Below are 16,563 nucleotides of genomic sequence, written 5' to 3'. Positions count from 1 at the left end.
TATCCATTTCATTGTGTCTTGAGCTTTTGCTCCTATCATACTTGATATATCCTCCCCCTTTCATCCCTTTCATCTTTCCCTTGATGCTTTTACCAGGAGTCAGTGGAATAAGAATATGGTTCTAGCCATGTTCCTTTCTTTCATTTGTTTATAGTACCCTCAGAAATGCATTTCTGCCAAATACAGACTACATAGAACTTTGTAGAATTGATTCAGGATTGGTTCCCTTTTGTGATGCAAAAACTAGATTGTAGAAAATGGGTTGGGAGTTTTGCAAATGGCAAAAACTTGTTTTCTTTTTTCCTGTAGTTTTTAATTTTTGGTTTTACCACTTTGACAATTACATAAATTATAATAGAGGAAAAATAGTAAAGTCACTAATTCTGCCATCAAAAAATAATCATGCATAAATATGTCATGGTGCTACACATTTAGTTTTACAAAGTGAAATAAAAATGAATGTATTATTTACTGACATAAACAGAATCATAATTTTCTAGGAATCAAATTGCCCATCTAGAAACAATGTGCTAGAATGTTAGTCTCTTGACATTTGTATAAGTCTTTGGAGACTTCTAGGCACTTTGTATAAAATAGAGAGAAGGGTTCTTTTCTTTTTTCTTCTCAGAAATAGGATTTCAACTGGTTGTTTGATAATTAATTTTTTCCTGTTCTCCAAAGTAAGATTGATGCAATTGGCATTCCTTTCTTTAACTTTTCAGTCTTTAAAGGTATTTTTTGTTTGTTGGTAATGTTAGAGAATTTTGTTAGGTTTGGTGAATACAGAGTTCTGGTCAGATTGTTTGAGGAACCGCTGTTCTCAGGCAAGGAGCACATTTAACTTTACTATGTCATCCTCCCAGTGCTCTATCCATTGTTTGCATTGAAGAGTATCACAAGGAAAATTCAAATATTCATGGTCATGGGAAATAATGCCCATGTGATTACGGATTGTGTTGAAGTGATAGGTGTCAAAAAATCTCCCAGCATGAAAAAACTTTAAAGTTGCCTATCTTCTCTTTCTCAGTCTGTACTAGTTTAGAAGGTATTTAAAAGCTTTCACACAGATCTGGTCTAACCTACTTTTTAACACTAAGTAAGATCGAATCTGTTTGGTAAGGATAGGAACCAAGCACAGTGTCTTTTCAGCATACTTTAGACATCTAATGGATTAATATAAAATTTCCACAAATTCAAAGTTTTAAAATTCTGCACAATTTTTAATCTTTTATATTCAAGCATTTAAATTAAATTTTAAGACATCAATAAGGATGATAATTTTTTTCTGACCCTGTAAGTCTTAAAACACACTCTGATATAAGTAATATTCTTCTCTTTAAAGAATAAAAGTTTTCCAAATATAAAATTAAATGTATGAGGAAGAAACTAATAATTTTTAAAACCTCTATTGGAAACTTTTCAATTGGAAAAGTTTACGCAGATTGACTACTTTACTTCAAATCATAGTATTTAAAACCTTTATTTCCTTTTGAAAGTGTAGCCAGCAATATCCTAGTCAATTGATTAGTTTACTTTAGTGCAAACTATTCATGACTGTTATGTGTGTACCATTGAAGTGTATAAAAAGAAATTTATAGTTTTCAAGATGTTGAAAATTTTTAAACTGGAATACCTCTAGTCAGCTGAGTCAAGTAAATCAGTGATTTTTATGAAAAGCATCTGTAGTGCTTGAATAGTTTGCTTTGTATTGTTAAGGTAAAGAGATCACCTCACATATTTAATACAACAATAACAGCAAAATTGAAATTTTCAAAAGTTTTTAAGCCATTCTTTTCTAGTTGACTCATGCATATCTCCTTGGGAACTGAGACAGTGGAGGAGTCTAGTTTTTTCTATCAAATGGCTTTGCCCAGCATTTCTGCTAGTACTGTGGTCTAGACTGGGATTGTTGTGCTGCTAATATACTTTTATACGCTAAAGTCAGGTTTGTTTCTGAGATATCAAAGAAAGGAAACCAACCAACCCTTTAGAAATAGCATGTGTTTTCCCTTTCTTTGTAAAGTCCATAAGCAATCTTGACCTGCTTTTGATGTTTAATTTATTTGAATGTTTATTTGACCAATATCAATCATCTAAAATATGTTATACTTTGAGCTACATTATCAGTATGATTACAAAGAGTTTGTGATAACATAGGAGAAATGTCTATTATGATATTAAAAATAAAAGGATGCAAATTTATATATGCAATATATATGGTTACAAAAGTATATTTAGAGGAAATACTGGAGATAAATAAGTCAAAATACAATTAGGATTTTCCTCCTTTTTACTTTTTGATGCATGTTTATTGTAGCAATTTTGGACACATAAATATACACATGTATGCATGTGTATATCTTTTAATTTCTTTCCCCCAGACAACCCTCAGTTCCCATATGTACTGATAAGGTTGGAGAAGATTTAATTTTGTGTAGTTAGACTTGTACCACACAATGTGCAAAAGCTTTTTAGTTTGATATAACCCCATTTGTTTGTTTTTTCCTTTGTTTCCTTGTGCAACAAGATATATCAGAAAAAATATTGCTGTGAGAAATGTCTGAGATTTTACTGCCTATGTTTACTTCTAGGAGTTTTGTGGTATCAGGTGTTACACTGAAGTCTTTAATCCATTTTGAGTTTATTTTTGTGTATGGTGTAAGGAGGTGGTCTATTTTCATTTTTCTGCATGTGTATGTCCAATTTTCTCAACACCATTTATTGAATAGACTATCTTTACTCCATTGTATGTTCTTGCCACCTTTGTCAATTATTAATTGACCATAAAGGTGTGGGTTTATTTCCGGACTCTTACTCTGTTCCAATGATCTATATGTCTATTTTTATGTCAGTAATATGCTGTTTTGATTACTGTGGCCTTGTAGTATAGTTTGATATCAGGTAGTACAATTCCTCCAACTTTGTTCTTCTTTCTCAAGATCCCTGGGGCTATTTAGGTTCTTTTTGGTTCATGTAAATTTTTGAAATATTTGTTCTCATTCTGCAAAAAAATGCCATTGGTGTTTTGATGGGAATTGCATTGAATCTATAGATTGCTTTGGGTAGTATGGACATTTTAATGACATTCTTCCTATCCATGAACATGGTATATGTTTCCAATAATTTCTATAAAACACCAATTTCTTTCTTCAGTGTCTTATAATTTTCCATATATAGTATTTTACATCCTTGGTTAAATTTATTGCAAAGTATTTCATTAATTTCGATGCAGTTGTAAATGGGATTGTTTTCTTAGTTTCTCTTTCTAATAGTTTACTATTGATGTGTAGAAATTCAACCGATTTCTGGATGTTTACTTTGTATCCTGTGACTTTACTGAATTAATTGATCAGTTCTAATAGTTTTTGGGGAGATCTTTAGGGTTGTCTATATATGGTATCATGAATTCTTTTTAAAAAGGATTGTTTAATATTCAGTTTCTTTTTTATAGGAAAAACCCACAACCAGTTATAGCAACAAGATTGCTAATTAATAATAGGATCTGAACTGCACACAGGGTAATAGAGGAGTGGGCATCCTGGTCTGAGGGAAGAAGAACAATATGAAGTTGAGAATCAGCAAGGCAAGGATAATCTCAAGGAGAACCTTGCTTTGAATATAGAAATATTTAGGATCCCTTTGTGAGAATGCTCCCTTTGTTTGAAGTAGATTTTTAAAAGAAATTGCAAAGTATATGTATTTGAATATTTTATATATTAAGATATTGATCTGTAAATTCCTCAGATAGGTTTCTTTTACCATTTAATATATAACAATGTTTTACTTAATTGGAAAATATATATTGAATTGACAAAGAGAAATCTAGCTTTCTAAAGACAACATTCTTGGTTTACTTTTTTATAGATCTCATTTAAAACAAAGTGCATCTTTAAAAATTATTTCACAGCTGAAGCAATACACAAAAGTATTTGCCACCTTAGACTTTTGGTGGGGGTTGTAGGGTGGGTCCCAAATGTCCAGGTGTATGTATGTACTCCAGTGTTTGTATCTGCCTAGTGAAATAAATTGAAACTGACTGAGAGTTCCTTAAACTGGAAAATTGTTAGGAAAAGCCATTTCAAAAATATATGAATGGCTTCATAATTGTAAAAGAATAGATTTCTTTTAGAAGTAAATAGCTTACTCTTTTCAGTATTGAATGAGTGGCCTATACTAAGCAAAAATAGATTTAAACCATTGTAAAGTGAGTAGTATTGAAAATGGAGAAAATTTTCCTGAGGTGTTGGTAGATTTAGGACCTAAAGCACACTCATGCACATATCAGTCATTTCAGGAATAAAGGTAAAATGGACGAGGGTTAAATGTGAGTATTTAAATGATTCCCAAGATTTTCTGATTCATGAGTGGTGATATTGAACTCTTTAGTCTTGGGCTTTAATTTGTCCCTGGTGCTGACCTGATGCTGTGTAGGGACACTCACTGCTTCCCTTCGTTCAGTCCCTCTAATTATTCCCACTTCCCAGGGAGCTTGTTTAGAACTGGGCATGAGTACTTGTTTTTAAAATATTGAGCTACCCTGCCTACATTAACAGGGTCGTTTTGATATAAGAATGTGTATAGTGGAACCAAATCAGAGGCCAAAGTTGTTTGCTGTGATTTCACTTAATCCAATTGATGGGGAATATTTTGGAAAACATTTGGTTATACAGTGGATCAACCTTGTAATAAGTATAATCATGGTTAAATATAGTTACTGAACTTACTTGTTCCATTGTTATTTTTTAGTGCATATTCAAAAAGAGATCTGACTACATAAATGGTATGTGAAACAGTCATTGCAATGTTGTGGGTACTTGCAGCTGATGTTAGTTCTTTTTGCTGGGAGCATCTGTTAATGCAGAGATGTGTCTTTTCAGGTTCATGTGAAAATGGCGGATGAGGCTGTCTGTGTTGGCCCAGCTCCCACCAGTAAAAGCTACCTCAACATGGATGCCATCATGGAAGCCGTTAAGAAAACCAGGGCCCAAGCTGTGAGTCTGAATGAATCTGTCTACTGCAGCTGTTTTGTGTATAGTGAGCAGAAAGCTAGAGTTTGTATCTTAAAAAAAATAAGAACGAATGATTGAAAATGCTTTTGCAGTTAGTTCATGTCACATGAGTTAAATGTGGCTGAATTTGCTACTGGAAATCAAAGGCTTTGTGGCATCTGGCAGTGTTGGTTGCTGATCCTGCAGGTGGCTGCTGGATTCAGCTTTCACACCAGGGAGCAGTTTCAGTTCATTTCCAAATTTGCTAGGAAAAAAAAATCCCGATTACTTTTGAGTATTAACCCTTTCTTTAGAGTAACAGCATTAAACAACATTCTGTATTATAAACAGGATCCAAAAGGCTCATGTTTAAATTCTATTTTAATCACTTAAAAATTATGTATACCTAGTATACTTCCAGAAATATCAACAATGTAACTCACAATGATTTTAGTTTGATCATGTCAGTAAGATATATATAACTTACATGGAGAAATCAGTAATTCTCCACACACTCCCAATTCTGTTTGAATGAAGTGGAGTCCAAAGAAAAGACTGGTTTCTGACGTCAGGAATAGTGTTTTGTTGTGTGTTTTGATATCAGAGAACTAATTACATTATAATGTTAAAACTGTGCAGAGTTATCTCTCAAATTGAATGGCAGCAGCCAACACCAGCAATTAACCTGGAGTGCTTCAATTAGTGTTCACGTTTCTTTTGAGATAAATGGATGTTTAAGTTAAGAAGCTGAATTCATGAACTCAAATTATGGATGTTTACAGTTTATTAGCAGAGTTAATGAAGGTAAAACTCTTGTCACTCTAGTTGGTCAGAATGCGATGTTTAGTTGAATGTTTATATAAAATGAGATTGGTGGAGTAAAACTCTTCCTGTGCTGCAGTAGCTTAGAACATTCTGTACCATGCTTGTAAAGCTCGGTCCAGCATTTAAAAACCTTGGATGTGTAGCTACTTCTAGATTGTGATACTAGCCTCTTCAGAAATTTGACTTTCCTTGTAGTAGAATTGTTTTACCAGAAATCTATTCAGTACTGACTGATAACAGAGTGGCTAAATTTATGTTTGGCCCATTTGGTAGAAGCAAAAATCTCTTAATTAGAACAGGATGATAGAGTTTAGATTGTAGCAGTGTGGCTTGCATAGCATGGCATAAAGAGGTTGTGAATGGAGAAATGGGGTGAGGAGGGAAAGAAGAGTAGATGTCAGAAGAAAAGAGCATTCAGAGTACAAAAAAATAGTATCAACTGAACTTTAATTTTAGTTAGATTGGACAGAAACTGTCCTGTGGGTAATGGCTTAGTACATTACTGTCATCAGGAATAAAATACGTTAATTGACTTGTAACTAGGGTTTTGGAAGTTAGCAGTTCTTTACTATGAAGAAAGGGAATTAAACATTTAAAAAAATCTACCTTGCACAAGATTTCCTTTAACATAATTCTTTGATTCACCAGCTGTTAGAAAATTCTTCAAACTTGTCCCTAAAGTTAGCCTCAAAAAATAGGGAGAGTGTGAGTTGTTTTGCGTAGGTGGTCAAAGAAATGCAGGTGGAGTGGAAGATATGCAGATGGATGGCTCTGACTGTGGTTGGGACAAAGGTCGGGTGCCTAAAGTGATTATAGCATAGGTATTATCTTGGAATTTGAGTCTCCTCAGGAATGTTCCTTGGAGCTGACGACTATGTGAGATAAGTAACCTTACTCAAGGGATCTTGGACAGTAAACACATAATTGTACTGTTTTGCTTCTACCAAGGTTTCACAACATGATAAAATTAAGTGCCTTTTGTTTTCACTTCTAAGGTACATCCAGGTTATGGATTCCTTTCAGAAAACAAAGAATTTGCCAAATATTTGGTAAGTTTGTAATGAACTAGAACCTGTTAATTTATATTTTAGAAAGCAGTGTAATGGTGTTGCTTTTATAAATATGGGCAGTAGTGAATTAGAGAATTTTAACTGACCCCGCAATTCTTTGAAAATAGTTTGTGAAAAGTGAACAGTTTTTATTCTGTAATCTGCCTTGATTTGAAGAGTAAAAATGGAAAAGTTATTAAATCACTATTACACCTAAGCAATGACACCTAGTTTATTATATATTGCATGGACTTTAACTTTTATATATAAAAACTTCAGAATTTTAACTAAATATATCAGGGAGTTCAGTGATTTATTAATTATTATACCATGAGAATAGAACATGAAGCCAGAATAAGATTCTCTTTTTCCCTTTTATTACATAGTGTGGCATTTAAGATTATATCTTATTACCTCCTGTATTTTGGGAAAAGTTTTATTATGACCTGAGTATCCTTCTGATACGACCATCCTGGTTAGGTGAATTAACCTATATTTACTATTAAACTGATTTTCCAGGTGTATTTATAACTACACTGAAGACGGTACTGAAACCTTAGTGTTCAGAGACTAAAATATGATTATGAAGAATATTCAAAAGCTTATTAGATCAATTTTTCTAGGTATTAAATTATCTTAGTTTATTATTCTAATATGTTATATTTTGTTTCTGTGGTATACTTGTATTTTGTTCTGCCATGGATTCAAACTCTTTATGAATGTAATCATTTTCTAGATAAAATTTTCATGTGAAATGTATAAATTTAATTTGGAACAGTTCTTAAAGTCATAGAGTTCTATCTTAGAATTATCTATTTCAACCAATTTATTGTTTCAAAATTATGGTGTGAATAGTATATTCAATAATATTGTAATAACTATGTTTGGTGCCCAGTGAGTACTGGAAATATTGGGACAACATTTTGTAAAGTATATGAGTGTCTAACCACTGTACACCTGCAACTAGTACAAAATAATATTGAATGTAGATTGTAATTGAAAAATAAAATTAAAAAAAATTAAGTAGGAACCCTCCCCACCAAAAAAAAAATTTAAGGCCTAAAGAGGTTGTGATTCAAGGTCTCCCAGATGGTAATGGTAACAGGTGTCTGGAGAGGGCAGATTTGCTGGAGCTGTCCGAAGGTCCAGATTTACCTGGTTTTGTGCAGTATGTTCACTTTTTCCTATTTATGCCACCTTTCTATTTTCTATCTTTTTGTTTGAAATTTTGTTTGAGGTTCTGTCATTATGTAAGAAAATGATTTCTATATACTACTTACATTTAAATATACTTGTAGAATATGAGTATAATGTGTTAAATTTAAGTTTGTGTAAGTGAGGTGTCTCTAAGCTGTGGTTCATGGGCCAAATGGGGCCCTGCCGCCTGTGTTTGTAAATTAAGTTTCATTGGCACACGGCCCTACTCATTCCTTTATGTGTAGTCTGGGGCTGCTTTTGCTCTACAACAGCAGTTGCATAACTGCAACAACAATGGAATAGCCCGTGAAACCTAAAATATTTATCGTATGGCCCTTTATAGAAAAGTTCGCAAACTCCTGGTAAAAAGGAATATGAGTCTCACAGAAGTTAAATGACATGGCCAATAGATTCATGCATGCATTTATTTAATCATTTTTAAAGAATGTATACTTTGTGTTTATGTTCAAGGCATTTGAGAAGGATATAAAAATAAATCAGATGGGGATCTTGCACATGAGGAGTTCATAGTCATCCTGTGGAAAATAAAACAGGTTATACAAATTACTCCAATTCAGAGAAGAAAATATTATGAAGGAGTTCAAATGCTCCGTAAATAAAGATAAGAAAGATTTTTTCCAGCAGGAACGTCGCATTAGAGAAAATAGTGTAGAACATATGACTACCTTCCTTTTTCACTAATTTTCTTTCTAATCTTATCTCCTCCATTTTCCTTTGTCAGCGCTGTGCCTCAGACATGCCAGACTATGTACTACTCCCAAACTCTTTCCTATTCCATGCCTTTCATCACACGTTTCCCCGAGTGAGCACACCTGTCTTTTCCTCCCACATTTCCAACTACTGTCTATTCTTAAAGGCACAATTCACATGTTACTTCTACCAAGACAGTTTTCCATAGCCTTTTGGTGAGAAGTAATTTCTTTCCTCTGTTGTCTAGAGCATTTAATGTTTTTCAGTTTCTTATTTGATCTACCACTTTCTGCATTATGTTACTTTTTTTTTTTTGTATTTTAATCTCCTTGAGGTAAGAGACTTGGTCTCATCAGTCTTTGTTTCATTTTTGTCATTTGACCTAATGATTTACACATAAGTTCAGTGAATGTTTTGGAAAGATTAAATAAATATTATTACATTCAAAATTATAAAACAATAATCTTCAAGAAAATTTTCCTTTTACCACAAAAAGAACTGTTTTGTAACTAGAAGGCAGTATTGCTGTATGTTTTTGTTCACTATGAAAATATGCACCCAGTGATAACTAACCCTTTTTTTGTGTGTGTTCTTCATGGCAAGGTTCTTATTTGGGGTGTTATTTTTCTACCATTAAAATCTTTTCCCATTGTAATATGCCATTTTAAAGTGCTCCTTTTGGAATATCTGGTTATAGTTGGTAAATTCTGTAAAAATAAAACAGTGAAATAAAATTGCTTACTGATCTTGTTATACCATATAAACATTGTTTCTGTGTTGGTTGACCAACCATTGAAATTTGATAGTTATTATTCCAAACTGGGTATATTCTTAGAAATGTGATTTCCAACATAGTGGTGATAGATTACCATGTCAGTGAAAGTTTTGGTTAGAAAGACTGGTAGAAGTTGGAACATTTTTTAAGTTTAATACTATGGAGTTCTCTTTATTGTAATACTATATCTTGAGGTTGAAATTTAATCAAATATGGAGGTGTAGTTCCCATTTATGTCTGGTTGTGTTTTTATTACTGAAAAAAGGACCCTATTCACTGATGATGGGAATGTAAACTGGTATAGCCACTATGGAAAACAATATGGTGGTTCCTCAAAACACTAAAAATAGAAATAGAGTTAACCTATGATCCAGCAACCCCTATTCTGGGTATCTACCAAAATCAAAAACATTTATTTGCAAAGACATACACACCCCTATGTTCACTGCAGCATTATTCATGGTGGCTAAGATGTAGAGACAACCAAGGTCTCCTTTGATAGCGGACTGGATATAGAAGATATGGTATATATATACTAAGGAATACTTCAGTTATGAGAAAAGATAAAATACTGCCACTTATGACAACATGGATGGACCTTGAGAATACTATGCTAAGTGAAATAAGTCAGTCAGAAAAAGCTGAGAAACATATGATTTCACTCATATGTGGGATATAAAACTGAAACTCAGAGATACAGACAACAGTATCGTGGTTACCAGAGGGAAGGGGGTGGAGGGTAGTAGAAGGTCAAATGGGCCAAATCATGGTGATGGAAAGTTATTTGACGTTGGGTAATGGGTACAAATGCAATGTATGGATCATGTATCACAGTTATGTGCACTTGAAACCTGTATGACTCTATGTTAACCAATGCCACCACAATAAATTTAATACAAGTGTAAATAAAAGAAAAAAAACAAAGATCAGCATAATATTTACTTTGTTTATAAAAAAACTATTTGTGCTTTATCTGATATATTGTTGTTTTTAGTTAATAATAATAATGATTATTATTAATGAATAAAAATGATTTGTTGAATTTTTCCCCTGGATTTATGCTTTAGAAAGTATACAGTAAGCCAAATGTAAAAGCATACTAAATTTTATAAATTTCCTTTATAGGACATTATTACTTAGGCTTAATTTACATGAAGTGGGATCAGATTACATACAATCCTTACTGTACAGGATTTAAATAAAACCATTTCTTGTTAAATCAATAAAATATGTTAAATATTTAACATATTTAAATGTTAAAATGTTAAATATTCAACATATTTAAATATTTAAATATGTTAAATAAAACATATTTCCATGTCTTGTTTGTTTTTATCTAAATTATGGGAAAAATGAAGCTACAAATTACCCTCATAAATAGCAACTTTCAGTAATTTTACTGTGCTGAATATATTTTATATCTGAATTGTTTTACATTCTGTATTTTCCCTCTGGTCTCCTGGTGTTCTGAGCCAAAAAATAACAATGATAAGAGGCTGTGAGGACTGTTAGGATTAAGAAAAGAAATTCTTAGAATTTATGAGAGAGCTTTGGAAAGTAAAACTACTGCTCCTGGAAAAGGGTGATATTGGTTTAAAGGGAATTCACAGTGTTCTCTATATATCGTTCTGGGAGATATATACATATATATTTTTTCCCCTGTATTACCATTTAGTGTAGCACAGCATTATAAGTCATGGTAATACGCTTTATGAGAAATTTGAATGTTAGATTTAATAATTTGTGTTTCATGTTTGAGTCTTATCCATGTATTTAAACGTACTGTGTATATGCATATAGATAGTGAGTTCTATACAGAATTCTTGGCATTGAGGGTATAGGAGGGAACTGTGGCAAGCAGTTAAGGTTTGATGAATGTATTCTTTTATCTCATTTCATTGGAGATTTTTAGCAAGATAAGGAATATAACTGGTGTGAAAACAATAATGAGATGTAATCTTTCAATCCACTGGATTAAACAAAAATAAAAAAAATACCTATAACATTCAATGTAGAGAAGTGTACATGTGAATTGTGCTTTGGAGTGTAAATTAATTTCAGCTTTTTCTCTTTTTTTTTTTTTGCCAGATATTTGTTTGTATCTTTCATAATTGCACTCTTAAGAATTTCACCTATCAAAGATACTTTTAAAAAATGTTTCTGTAAGGTTGTTTATATTAGCAAAATTGGAAAATAGCTCAAAAATTCTTCATCTGTAAAATAAATGAAGCAACTGACACCTACTCTGCATGGTTGTTGTAAAATCAGAAACAACATATATAAAGAACTTAGCACAAAGTCTGGCATAGTCAGGCAGAGCACCTTAATCATTACAGACGTTAATAATTAGTACTTTAGTGGATGGTGAGAGCTATTGAAGATTTTTAAGGAGAATGAGATAGTTAAAATTAGTGTTTTGGGGAAATTAATCTGATAGTTTTTATGTATATTTTGGGGGTTTAGATTTTTTCCTTGTTAAGGAAATTAATAATTTGATATAATTAAGCTGCTATATACATATGCATGATGCAGTAGCTTTACAAATCCTTTGACAAATGTGATTTCAATTAATTTATGCAACCATTGAAGTTGGATATTATTAATTCTATTTAACAAAAAGAAAACTTAGACTCAGGTGTAGTGACTTGCCAACAGTTGCACTGCTAGTAATTAATAGAATCAGGACTGTAACTAAATTGGCTGACCATGAGCACAGAGCACTTTTAAAAAATACTATACCCTAGTTGGCTCACTTGGAAAGAGAGAGAGCATTCAAATAGTAGCTGAATAGTGAAGACAAATAACTGTAGGGAACTTAGCCAAAGTCCATAGAAACCTATCCCCCCACTTTAATAGTAATGTAGGCAACACATGATCAGGTTGTAGGAAAATGACTGTTGTGTGGATAGAAACTTGAAGAAAACGTTTTGCTAGGCCGCTGGTCTTCAGTTATGAGGTTGTGTGTAATCCATGGCGTGTCATTAGAGCTGTGAAGTGTGTGTTATAAGTACTTTGTAACTAATACTAAAATTCTGAAGTTAGCAAGTTTGCCAGTGATTTTATTTAAATATATATAAATAAATATATATATATTTAAAAATAGTTTAGGGAGAATTTAAAATGATTCAGGTGATATTCTATTTACTCATAATTGAAAAAAACATTTTTTCTGAGCCGGAAAAAAAAATGGAGAGGCTTTGAACTTGCAATCCCAGAGTTGTATATAAATCTTATTTTATTTATACAGTCTGGGTAGCTCATGGAAGTGTGTTTTGTGCATGACTTTTATTTATTTTTGTCATGGTTTAATAAAGGTTGAGAACTGTTACTATAGTGTGTTTTGTAGACATCTCATTTTAAGTACATAAATTTTCATGATCATGGTATCTCCCCTGCCAGATAAGCATAAGTACATACATTTTCTTATCATTAACATTATTAGAGCCTTTTTATCCTCCTTTCCCTTCTTTCCATCTCCCCACCCTCCTTTCCTTCTCCTGTTACCAATTCCTGTGATTTTTCCATGTTAAATAATTTGCAGACATATAAGAATATAATGGAGAATACCGATATAAAGTTCTTTGAGTAGTAGTCAAATTAAGATGTGATGGTTGAATTGTATAATGATAATCACATAAACTGCATAAAGTTTTCACCTTAGAAACTTTAAATGTGTATATTTTAAGACTTTATTTATTCACTTTTAGAGAGAGGAAGGGAGGGAGAAAGAGAGGGAGAGAAACAGTAGTGTGTGATTGCCTCTCACACACCCCCAACTGGGGTCCTGGCCTGCAACCCAGGTATGTGCCCTGATGGGGAATGGAACCAGTGACCCTTTGGTTCTCAGGCCAGCTCTCAATCCACTGAGCCACACCAGCCAGGGCTAAATGTGTATTTTTTTTTTAAAGATTTTATTTATTTATTTATTTTAGAGAGAGGGGAAAGGAGGGAGAAAGGGAGAGATACACATCAATATGTGAGTGGAAATTGATTGGTTGCCTCTGACACCCCCCCAGCTGGGGAACTGATCTGCAACCCAGGCATGTGCCCTTGTGCCGTAACTGGGAGTCAAACTGGTGACCTTTCAGTTCACAGGCCAGTACTCAATCCACTGAGACACACCAGACAGGGCTAAATGGGTATTTTTTAAAGGATGTGGGATATACTACTATTGTGTTGCGATAATTAAATAGTATTTCAGTATTTTCTGCCCAGTAAATTTTCTACATGGGGAAAATGACTATGCTGTCTCTAGGATAGAGTCTTAAATTTAAGGCTCACTAGCTAAAAGATGGAAGGGATGGAAAGATTTCAGTTGCTAAATGATGTATAATATTAAGAAGATTTTCTGCAGACAAGTGTTTATTCTCCCTAATCTTAAAACTACATTTTTATTACTACTGACTTTTATTACTAGTGAAAGTTAGCTATTACCTTTTAATTTCCAAGTTAACCTTCAGGTGGGAAATTTAACCAGTATTATCTGTAAGCCATTTATAGTCTATATTCATTGGGAGAAATAAAGTTCTGCCAGTAAAAAAAAAAATAAATAAAAACAAACAAACATAAACCATTATTAGAATTTCCATTATGGACACAGATCTTTGACTTTATTATACTAAAATTTTTAATTTTGGATAATCTAAAGTTTTAGAAATTTAAGTCTCATGTGTACATTGAAAAATAAGGTTTCTTCCATTTATGAATCTCCTATCCCAACCTCTAGTTTTAATCCTAGAGGCTACTACTGCTACCATTTTCCTAGAGCCTACATGGCAATGTGTTACAATTTGGCTATCAATTGTTATATAGCATACTCTTATTTTCCAATCTTAGGTTTTATTTATTTATAAGAAAAAAACTGGCTTCCGGCCAAGGTGGAGGCGTAGGTAGACACACTGTGCCTCCTCGCCCAACCAAAAGAAGGACAACAATTTAAAAACAAAAAACAACCACAGCTGCCAGAAAATCAAACTGCATGGAAGTTTAACAACCAAGGAGATAAAGAAGAAACATTCATCTAGGCTGGTAGGAGGGGTGGAGATGGGCAGCCAGGGTAGAGAGGACTCACGGCAAGGCGGCAGCTGGCAAACCCAGTGAGGTTGTGGATTGTGGAACAGGACAGACCAGGCTGCAGCCAGCAGACTCCTCTGCCCCACATTCGCCCACAGATAAACCGGCAGGAACTGCGGGGGAGCGAAGCAGACTGTGCAACCCAGGGCTCCAGCGTGGGGAAATAAAGCCTCAAACCTCTGAGTGAAAACCCCCTTGGGGATTGAGGCAGCAGCAGGAGAAACTCCCAGCCTCACAGGAGAGAGTTCGTTGGAGAGACCTACAGGGGCCTAGAGCATGTACAAGCCCACCCACTCGGGAATCAGCACTAAAAGGGCCCAGTTTGATTGTGGGTAGCGGAGGGAGTGACTGAAATCCGGCAAAGAGTAGAGCAAGCACCATTGCTCCCTCTCGGCCCCTCCCCCACATACAGTGTCACAGTGCAGCGACCAGCATTATCCTGCCCCGGTGAACACCTAAGGCTCCACCCCTTTATGTAACAGGCATGCCAAGATAAAAAAAATGGCCCAAATGAAGAACAGATCAAAGCTCCATAAAAAATACAACTAAGCAAGGAAGAGATAGCCAACCTATTACATGCACAGTTCAAAACACTGGTAATCAGGAAGCTCACAGAATTGGTTGAATTTGGTCACAAATTAGATGAAAAAATGAAGGCTATACTAAAAGAAACAAAGGAAAATGTACAGGGAACCAATAGTGATGGGAAGGAAACTGGGACTCAAATCAATGGTGTGGACCAGAAGGAAGAAAGAAACATCCAACCAGAAAAGAATGAAGAAACAAGAATTCAAAAAAAATGAGGAGAGGCTTAGGAACCTCCAGGACATCTTGAAACGTTCCAACATCCGAATTATAGGGGTGCCAGAAGGAGAAGAAGAAGAACAAAAAATTAAACACTTATTTGAACAAATAACAAAGGAGAATTTCCCTAATCTGGCAAAGGAAATAGACTTCCAGGAAGTCCAGGAAGCTCAGAGAGTCCCAAAGAAGCTGGACCCAAGGAGGAACACACCGAGGCACATCATCATTACATTACCCAAGATTAAGCAGAAGGAGAGAATCTGAGAAGCAGCAAGAGAAAAGGACAGAGTTACCTACAAAGGAGTTCTCATAAGACTGTCAGCTGATTTCTCAAAAGAGACCTTACAGGCAAGAAGGGGTTGGAAAGAAGTATTTGAAGTCATGAAAGGCAAGGACCTACATCCAAGATGACTTTATCCAGCAAAGCTATCATTTAGAATGGAAGGGCAGATAAAGTGCTTCTCAGATAAGGTCAAGTTAAAGAAGTTCATCATCACCAAGCCCTTACTATATGAAATGTTAAAGGGATTTATCTAAGAAAAAGAAGATAAAAAATAGGAACAGTAAAAATGACAGCAAACTCCCAGTTATTAACAACCACACCTAAAACAAATACAAAAGCAAACTAAACAGACAACTAGAACAGAAACAGAACCACAGAAATGGAGATCACATGGAGGGTTATCAACGGGGGAGTGGGAGGGGGAGAGAGGGGGGAAAGGTACAGAGAATAAATAGCATAAATGATAGGTGGAAAATAGACAGGGGGAGGGTAAGAATAGTATAGGAAATGTAGAAGCCAAAGAACTTATAAGTATGACCCATGGACATGAACTATAGGGGGGGAATGTAGGAGGGAGGGGTGGGCAAGATGGAGTGGAGTGAAGGGGGGGAAATGGGACAACGGTAATAGCATGATCAATAAATATATTTAAAAAAATAGAAAAAACTTTTCTTCACTTCCCCAAGCTCTTAAAAAATTAGATATGAAATATCTACCTACAAATGCACTTGTACCGTTCTCATTTAATCTTCATGGCAGTGTTTGATATATTATTTTTATTCTTAAATTTATAGAACAGAGAACAATCTCAGAAATAATTGCCTTGCCCAGTGTCACCTAGTTAGTAAATGAGAGTAT

The 16,563-nt window shown here is 34.1% G+C and overlaps 1 protein-coding gene across 2 annotated transcripts in view; it reads left to right on the top strand.

The window, feature by feature from the left end:
* Positions 1 to 16,563, top strand: part of PCCA (propionyl-CoA carboxylase subunit alpha) — a 473,714-nt gene that overhangs the window by 48,574 nt on the left and 408,577 nt on the right. For both annotated transcript variants that reach the window (XM_024578839.4, XM_024578842.3), the window contains exons 5-6: positions 4,878 to 4,991; positions 6,809 to 6,862. In XM_024578839.4, the coding sequence (XP_024434607.2) occupies positions 4,878 to 4,991; positions 6,809 to 6,862 (168 nt within the window). The remainder of the gene's footprint in view (positions 1 to 4,877; positions 4,992 to 6,808; positions 6,863 to 16,563) is intronic.

Source organism: Desmodus rotundus, chromosome 13 (genome assembly GCF_022682495.2).
Source record: "Desmodus rotundus isolate HL8 chromosome 13, HLdesRot8A.1, whole genome shotgun sequence".
NCBI classification, from domain to species: Eukaryota; Metazoa; Chordata; class Mammalia; order Chiroptera; family Phyllostomidae; genus Desmodus; species Desmodus rotundus.
This window is presented reverse-complemented; position numbering and strand designations above follow the sequence as displayed.